The 9,530-nt window shown below is 37.9% G+C and overlaps 1 protein-coding gene and 1 long non-coding RNA gene across 5 annotated transcripts; one reads left to right on the top strand and one right to left on the bottom strand.

Annotated features, from left to right (window-relative positions):
* Positions 1-1,089: 1,089 nt before the first annotated feature.
* Positions 1,090-6,905, top strand: LOC128544628 (perforin-1-like). 4 transcript variants are annotated; one of them, XM_053514867.1, is made up of 6 exons: positions 1,091-1,293; positions 1,406-1,516; positions 2,259-2,781; positions 3,585-3,723; positions 5,039-5,256; positions 5,645-6,905. In XM_053514867.1, the coding sequence occupies exons 3-6, from the start codon at positions 2,405-2,407 to the stop codon at positions 6,528-6,530; spliced, it is 1,620 nt and encodes a 539-aa protein (XP_053370842.1). In that variant the 5' UTR covers positions 1,091-1,293; positions 1,406-1,516; positions 2,259-2,404; the 3' UTR covers positions 6,531-6,905. The 4 variants fall into 4 exon arrangements, with proteins under 4 accessions (XP_053370841.1, XP_053370842.1, XP_053370839.1 ...); XM_053514864.1 differs by having other exon boundaries at positions 2,195-2,781; XM_053514866.1 differs by lacking the exon at positions 1,406-1,516 and having other exon boundaries at positions 1,090-1,293; positions 2,195-2,781.
* A 1,476-nt stretch (positions 6,906-8,381) lies between these two features.
* On the bottom strand, positions 8,382-9,108 carry LOC128544630 (uncharacterized). The gene is made up of 3 exons (XR_008365806.1): positions 9,063-9,108; positions 8,881-8,946; positions 8,382-8,723 (listed from the first exon to the last, which is right to left on the bottom strand). It is a non-coding gene; the product is annotated as an uncharacterized LOC128544630 (long non-coding RNA).
* Between the last annotated feature and the right edge of the window lie 422 nt (positions 9,109-9,530).

Below are 9,530 nucleotides of genomic sequence, written 5' to 3'. Positions count from 1 at the left end.
CCGTTAAGGCCGCTCCTGGCAAAGGGAGTGCTCCTCTATGAACGCTCTCGACCAGAGCAACATTAGTAAAGCTGCAGGTTTTGGATTGTTAAGCATTTGTGTAGCTTGTAACCTCAATCTCATAGAACAACCTTTTCTTTATTTTTTGTATGTTTGTTTGTTTTTATTCAAGCAAGGGTAATAGATTTTGGTGTAACAGTATGAAACAGCATTAAACTAAATGAAATAAAGAGATTATTACACTTGACCTATGCTATGCTAATATCAGGAAAGTAACCCCCATAATACTGTATGTGTTGGTGAGTCAACAAATTCACATAAAAGATCTTAAATTAGCAAAAGGAAAAAAAAGACATTGGAGAATAGAGACATTTGGTTTGTGGTCTCGGGTTTTTATATTCAATTGGTCACCATTTTTGAACACATATCTTTGCTAATAATAATACTTGTGCTGAGGTAAATGCTTGAGAATGGAGAGCAGATTAGTAGAATGTACAATTCAGCTAGCAGCATTATTTTAAATAGCTGGTCACTCAACAGAGGTAATTAATGTATAGAGATGTGAATGAGATTAATATTTAATAAACAGCTGATCATAGTGAATAGTGTGACTCTGCATCTCATGTTTAAAAAACCTGTTTTTCATTTGGAAGCTGAATTTTGACATAATAGACAACGTAGATTATCTGATCTCTTTTTGAATAAACCCAGGCCACTATCACCTGATTACAGTAGAGGATACACACTGTGTTGTTATTATTATTTAAATTTTACAGGTCCTGTGTATTATTTTTAGACTTCGCTTGTTTATTGTTGCAGTGCTGTGACTTTTCTGATGCTCAATAAGACTCTTACTGAAGCAAAGCGTATCCACCATGCTGAAGCACTTTAAAGTAAAATCTAAAAGTGTTTAAATGAAAGTCACATTTGCCTCTTTCAAGCTGAAAATTGCTTCACACATTGAGGACACCCACAAAGCCCATGTGACTTCCAGAAAATGAGCTCAAGCTACATGTGTGGTTTTGATTTGACTGCTTTAGGAGGAGGGGGTGGGGTGGGGGGGGTGTGGGTAAAGGTGGTCACCAGGGGAAGAGCTTTCCAAACGCGTCACATTACAAACATTTCATGTAAAAACAGGCTTCAGGTGTTTCTTTTATTATCTTTTAGACCTTAATATAAATATTCTAGGTCTGAGATGTTGTTGCTACTTAACAGGTGAACTCATCATGAGTGTTTATAGTTTCAGCACTGACGTCTGTATAGAGAGGATAAAAGCTACTAGTGCACACTGGGGTGAGTAACAAAAAAACTGACTCACTCATTTACCCGAGCTTACTGTAGGATTAACCAATCAGAAGTGATTTACTTCTCCTAATCAAGCATATTTTATCACAACCACATTTAGGTTTTTCTCCCAGAAACCAAAATGAAGCCCACCCACTAGCATAGACAAAAATCTTACACACACGCACGCACACACACCAACACGACAGATACAAGCTTAAGGGAAACTCAGGTAAGCTAACACTCTTTATATTAAAACTTATTTTTTTTAAAAACCAAATGCAAAATAACTATTGTTTATTCAGTTGTACTTTTAGTAATGTCGGGTATCTACTGTACATCTGTCTAAGACAGACTAGATCAGTGTAACATGCAGTAAGTAATTAACCACTGTGTGTTTATTCACTCATGATGTTATTTTTTTTTTTGTAAACAATGTGAAACAACAAGTTCTCACTTACGTTATAGCTGCTATAAATAGTAACCAATCGCTCTTTGTTTACTTCGTCATGTTATCAAGAAACCACAAGCATATCAGTCCTATATCATCACCTCAGTCCTCGAGACGTCCGAAGTTTAAAGTTACAGCGTTACCTCTGACTCTGACGTACTGTAGGGCTAACAATAAAGACTCCTTCCATAAATGTTAAACATCTCCCGAAAGATCAGTAAACACACACTTTCAATGCATTTGTGTGGAGCACAATAACGTGTAAGAACATGGGAATTGATATGAACCTGAGTAATCATCTCTTTCAATGTAAAAGCGCATCATTAACTTGTTGTTCGAGGGTATAATAAGTGATTAAATTGTATTAGGACTTTGCTCATAGATTAACCCTTATGTATTACGGGACTCTACTCTAGATTTAAGACCAGATGATTTTAGAGTGTCTTGCTTGTCCTACAGGAAAAAAACACCACTAGAACTTCCAAGTGCACCAACAAACACACCTTTATGACAATGTCTCCAGCGCTGGCTAGTTTGAGGTGGCCATGTCTACTCCTGGTCCTCCTTCCTCTGGTCCAGTCATGTGAAAAGGGATCGGCACGAGACTGTGCCGAAGCAGACTTCGCTCCGGGGTCGGACCTCGCCGGGGAAGGCTTTGACATCACCAAAATGCAGCGAAAAGGTTCATTTGTTATCGACATGAAAAGATGGAAATTCAAGGACAAATCCTGCATTCTGTGCCAGAACCCTTTCATGGAGAGGAAGAAGCAGAAGCTCCCGGTTTCGGTGGTGGACTGGAGGCCGAGTCAGAAGTGCAGAATGACAGTGTCCAGCTCTGTCTACCAGTCCAGCGAGTCCCTGGTCAGCGCCAGCACCTCCTCTATAGAGAACAACTGGAGCGCGAATTTGGGAATCGATATGAAGAGAGGTGCAGGGTCACTCACGTTGGCTGGAAGCAACTCCAAGCTGGCCGAGTATTCGATGGAGAAAACCAAAAAGGACAGGTTTAGTTTCACCAGTCACAGTGTTTCCTGTGGATATTACAGGTTAGATATTATCTTCTTTAAATACCATCAGAACACTCTAAAATCACAAACAGTAAAAGTCAGACGTTTAGGTTCTAGAGAGCATAATGTCAGGCTTACAGAGTACATCTGAGTCCAACTGGACCAATATAAACCCTGCAGGGTGTAAATTAAACACTGACTGGTAATTTAAACACTGGGGTATTAATGCTATATTGGTGGCTGATCTAGTATTTAGTCAGTGTAACCAGGTTTTAATTAGAAAGTAAAATCCACCAACAAAGGGACGGTAAATTAAAGGGACACAAGCTACTGTACATATTGTGTATGCTTATGGTGAAACGTTTACCTTTACATATGGCATACATTTGGCAGATGCCCTTAATCAAAGCAACCTTGGTTGTTTATCGGGGACAATCTTATCATTCTGATTCATACACATTCACAATTGATACGTCCATCATTTCTTTTGATTGTGTAAAGCTGATTTGCGACAATGTTAATTGTTAAAAGCCTATACAAATAAATACATTGAATTAAACTGTATGGATCATGCATAAAAAAATTATTTGAGTTGCACTGTATGGATAGCTTTAATTTCACTATATTATCAATCAGCATGATTCATCTGCATGGTTTTATAATTACAAGATCTTCATTGAATAGCCTGACATTGAAGTGCACAACATACCACACACATCAATTATTGTGACATGTAATATTATTAGATACTCATTAGAGCACATGATATAAACATGTATTAATACAATAAGTAGAAAATGTTCCTTTTATGGAGAGTTTATACTGTGATGTTTGATCTTCAGTTACAGGGTTTCTAACAAGCCGATAATTCATCCAGAGTTTAAACAAGCCCTGAGTCATCTCCCCAAGCAGTACAGTGCTCAGTTCAAGCCACGTTTCTACAAGTTAATCGACAACTTCGGCACACACTTCATCACCAAGGTAACAGATGCACAAGCTATTGGGGGAAATGTTGAGTTCTGAAATATCGAAAAGAAAGAAAGCTTAAACCTGGGTCTCCACCATGACGAAGGGATACATCAATCATTTTTATTTTACTATTAATCTAAATTTTATAAATTAATATTTAGGAATGTAATATTTAAATGATTTACCCGCATTTTCTAAATTGTCAGCCTCTGTACATGTCTGAGGCGCATTTTATGGATGAACATTGAGGAACATGAGGACAAATTTATAACTGAACTGAGCAAACATTTAGTGTGTTCATTTTTACAGATTATTCATGATATATTACCACTTATTAATTAAATATTAAATATGAATAGTTTAAACTATAAAATATAAATCTGTAGTAAACATAGCCATACCTAGTAGAAGTATTAATTCCAGCAATAATAATAACAATATCAATCAATCAATCAATCAATCAATCCATAGGAGCTTTAGTAGTAATATGTTAATAATATGAAAAGTAGTACTCTTATAAATAGTAGCAATAATAGTAGTGATAGTAGTTGCAATATTGCCAATTAAAATTAAAGTAGCAGGAAAATCAGTTATTGTAGCATCATCTTATACAGTACTACTATTATGATACTATTAGTAACAGTATAGTTACTAACAGTAGTTTTAACAGTAAAAAGTAATGTTATTATATTATATTATATTATATTATATTATATTATATTATATTATATTATATTATATATTAGTATGTAAGTGTACATTAGTAATATAAAAAATATATAATAATAAACCTAGTAGGACTACTAGTAATATTAGTTCTAAAAGTAGCAGTAAGAGCTGCTTTAATAGTATGATTAGCGGGGGAAGCCGTAGTCATAGAAGTAACAGCATGTCATTATTGTTATTGTTATTATTATATGTAAATGTCATATGTTATTAATAGCATTAATAGTAACAGTATTAATCATAGTAATGGCAGTAATATAGTAGGAGTCATGATAATTATTATTATTATAATGTCCACTATGATGATGATGATGATGATAATGATTATTATTATTGTTATTATTATTATTATTATTATTGTTATTATTATTATTATTATTATTATTATTATTATTATAATTATTATTATTTCTGTAAAGTAATAGTAGTCTTAATAAGAGAAGTAAATTTGATGGTAAGGGTATTAACAGTGTTGTGCAAGTTAATCCTTAACAAGCATTTGTTTTTGACTTAAATATCAAGTCTTTAGTATGGAATATCATGGTTTTATGTATAAATGTTTTGGAAAGCATGCTATAGTTAACATTTTTGTGCTGGACAGGTGACCCTGGGAGGAAAGGTCCACTCGGTGACCAGTATCAGACAGTGTCAGACATCTCTGCAGGGTCTAAGTGTTGACGAGGTAAAGACGTGTCTGGACGTGGAGGCGACTGCCAGCGTGTCGGGCAAAGCTACAAGCAGCGCTAACACCAAGCACTGCGATGAAGCCAAGGATAAGACTGAGAGTAAAAACAGCTTCTCCAGCAACTTCAATGACCGGTAAGTTACACGCTCAATGATTTCATTAAAACTGACACAACAGTTACACTGATTACACTAAACACTAGTACAGCACTAAACACTGACTGCACTAACACTGATCCCACCAACACTGCACCTACATCAACACGGACCCTGCAGCACCACTAAACCCACCAACACTGACCCCGCACCAACACCGAGCCCTTACCCACACAGCACAAAACACTGACTGCATCATCACTGACCCCACACAAATTTTAACCAGACTATCACTGACCGCACACCAACACCGAGCCCGCATCAACACTGACCCCACAAAAATACTAACCTCACCAGCAGGGCTCCTTCAAGAAATTAATGTTTTCTGTCAAAAGATCATCTCTCTCTCTCTCTCTCTCTCTCTAAGATTAACAGAGATCTCAGGAGGCCACACCACAGAGCCCGAGCTCCTCTTCTCGGCAGATAAAGACCCCGGAGCCTATAAAGAGTGGCTGTCGTCTGTGCCGATGCACCCAGACGTGATTTCCTACTCTCTCCAGCCCCTGCATGAGCTTCTTCCCACCAACAACCCGATCCGAAAGCATCTGCGCAAAGCCATTCATGACTTCATCCTGGAGAAATCTCTGTGGAGAAACTGCTCTGATCCATGCAGCATCGGAAACAAACCCAATCCTAAAGAACCGTGTTTGTGTGCATGCAGGAATAACCCCGGCGTGAACCCTGACTGCTGCCCCACCAAACGCGGCATCGCTAGGGCCAGGGTGACTGTACTAAGGGCATCAGGGCTATGGGGAGATCACACGACTGGGACGGACGGGTATGTCAAAGTTTACAACAAAAACAGCATGTTGATCGGACGCACACCAGTGATCTATAACAACAACAATCCCCATTGGACTATGCCCTTCGACCTTGGTGATGTCATCCTGTCAGATGTTGACCCTTTAAAGCTAGAGGTGTGGGATGAGGACAACAAATGGGATGATGACCTGCTCGGAGCCTGCACCGTCCCCTTGAAAGCAGGTGTTTCTGAGAATTTCTGCAGTTTAAATCATGGTGTTCTGTATTATAAAACCGAGGTGGTATGTGCGCCAAGTTTAGCGGGTCCATCATGCACCGATTACATTGGATCGCCCATGAATTTTAATGTGGAGAAGGCGTATGTTTCCCGCCACTCTCAACCTGTTCCACGGGACGTGCTGCTGGAAATGGGCGTTATCCTCGAAGAACCGCCACTTAGTGTTAAGCTGATTGGATACGATCCCAACAAAAGTGTGATGCAGCTTTTGTAGTGAGGTTCAGTACTTCCTTACATCCATGGTAAAGAGATATGCAGCAACCCCGACTGATTCCTTTTCTTTGTTAAACCTGCTTGCTAATAGAAACCAACATTTTAAGTAAATAAAAAAAGGAATAAAACATAAGGAGATGATGGGGAGTTACAAAGAACTGAGACTCGAGACTCCTTACGCGATAAACCGCCTACATCTTGTATCTGTTTCATTATTTGTAAATTGTTGTTCAGGTTAATTACAATAAGGCATTTCAAATATTTATATATTTATGTTTGTATGCAGCGATTCAATATTGTGATGTGTGTTAGCTTTTCAGTATCATACAGTATTGTGTATTCAGCTTCATGTGAATTTTAATAAAGACTTAATGAGCATCAACCAACTGGATGTGTGACTCTGATTGAACAGCTAGAAGAATCTCCAGGTAGAAGGAGTCTCACACCAGAAACTGCAGCCACGGGGCGAGGCGTAGATCCTCATAATTGTTCTTTAAATAATTACGGGAATGTAACTTTTTGGTCATGTTCCGACATTGAGTCGGGTCTCCGGTGTAGTCGGGTCTACAATTTTGCTCCTTTTTTTAGTTTGGTGTGGCTCAGCAGTATCTCATTTACATAGACACTGATATGGTGTGTTCGGAAGAGGAGTGAAACAGAGGGGCTGAGGTATAAAACATGCGTTATCTGAGGGGTGTTTTACATTCAGGTATTTGACAGACGCTCTTATCTAGAGATTATCTTATATATATTTTTTTTTTTATCCCATTACACATCTGAGCAGTTGGTGGTTGTGGGATTTGAACCTGTGATCTTCCCAACCGTAGTCCAATGCCTTAACCACTGAGCTACACCTTCCCCTAGTTTTCAGCTGGGGCATTAACACAAGCACATGCGCGCGTGCACACAAAGTAAGCCCTGAGACCTGTGTTAGCTTGTTCAAGAAATTAAAATTATAAAACTTTTAACAATCAGGTCACAAAAGCAACTCGAATTCTCTGGAATAATTTTTTCTGCCTCTGAGGTCAAAGTGAAAACCAACAACCCCTTTATTTTTTGAGTTATGCCAATCTTTATTTATTTATAATAATTTTATTCAGAGACCAGGGCTGGTGGGTTAGCCCATGCCAACCATGATGTAAAAAGTGTTGTTATGGTTACAGTGTACACATCATGTGAGATGAAAGCAGTGTTTATTATAAAAGAACCTTTTGATTGAGTCTCGTTTATCTGGTGTGGATAAAGACCTCGACATTTAGTTTCGGCACAGAACTAATACCATCTATATGAAGCGACTGACCCAAATTTTAAACCAGAACCCCAAAATGTAATCAAGGGATGGAGAGGGCCGTCCCATTACAGGGGCAGTTCAGAGAGCAGTTCACTCAATGTGTTGCTTTGTGACGAGGGTGGAGGCTGGATTTGTTTGGGGGTTTAGTGAAGAAGTGGTTTAGAACATTACATTTTAAGGATTTTTCAGATTTGTCTGACTGAATGACTGAATGTGAAGTTCTTTGGTCGATGAGTTGTCTCATATGTCTCATCTTCTGTTTTCTGTTTTAATAGAGAGGCATAAACTTTTTCACTCATTGATTTTAATCCTTGAGAACTGGTGTGCCGAGAGAGACAGGAAGTCATGTGGCTTCCTGTAAACAGATGAGGTCTAAGAGATTAAACACACACACAACCCTTCTTCTCTCTTTTGTCTGGTTATAATGGCATGATCCGCCGATAAAAAGCTGATCAGACTGACAAGCAGAATCAGTGTAGTGACATTGAAGCCCTTGATTAAAATGATTTGGCAAATGATTGAACTATTCTTGTAAGACAACACAACGACTCGTGAGAGGAGTGAGTGAGGAGACACTTTTAGTGTTAATAAGAATTGACAATAACAACCAAAAGAAGTGCTCAAGAGGTTTTAGTTAGATACAGAGACAAGGAATGGACATGACACAAAACATTCGGACCCAAAACAACAGAACAAAACACAACAGAAGGACTGCATGGACACACAGAGACAGCAGGAGACAACAACCATAAGCACCAGGTCAACAAGAACAAGAGAAAAGGTCACGAAAGATGACGAGGACGGGCGAGAGGGGCGAGAGAGGGGGGAGGGGGGAGGATGAGGACAGCACCACCACCACAACGTCGTCACACTGGGTCACACCTCAGGGGCCCGGAAATCAGCCTGCAGCAGGTGTGAGAGAAAAATATCACACATGAGACACGCAAAAATGAAGCAGACCGAACAACACAGAGCGGAAGACACAAAACGCTTGTTTATTTATTTATTTATTTATTTAAAAAGCAAGGAAACAAGTAAATCCAATTTAACATTTTCTCACCTTTGATGCCGGTACCGTAGTAACCTGCTCCTCCAGCCTTGCTGCCATCCTTCCCTGCACCTGCACCTACACACACACACACACACACACACACACACAATCAAGAAAAAATAAAAAGGTTTAAGCATCGATCGTGAGAATGCAAGAGATGTTCGTGCTATTAAAGGAAGTGTGACCCTTACCTCCATATGGACCTTGACCTCCAGCTCCAAGAGGTGATCCGTAACCTGCATTTAAAAAATATATATATTAATAAATAATAAAAAAATACTATTTTTACTATCATTACTACTACTACTACTACTAATAATAATAATAATAACAATAATAATATTAATAATAATACAAATAATAATGTTATGAGAATTTTTTTTGTTCACTTTATTACTTATTTACAATTTTTATAATAAATTCCACAAAAGTCAGTAATTAAAAAAACAACAAACTAAATTCTTTAGCACTTAGGTCTGGAATATATTTTAATTTACTCTAGTAACATCAATATTATTTATTTATAATTTATTTAAATAAATTAGGGATATGATTTGTTGATTCTCAGGCTGTCAATCAGCTTCACAAATATTATTAATAATAATAATAATAATAATGATGATGATGATAATAATCATCAACCATTTGTCACTTGTATT

Source organism: Clarias gariepinus, chromosome 16 (assembly GCF_024256425.1).
Source record: "Clarias gariepinus isolate MV-2021 ecotype Netherlands chromosome 16, CGAR_prim_01v2, whole genome shotgun sequence".
Taxonomy (NCBI): Eukaryota; Metazoa; Chordata; class Actinopteri; order Siluriformes; family Clariidae; genus Clarias; species Clarias gariepinus.
This window is presented reverse-complemented; position numbering and strand designations above follow the sequence as displayed.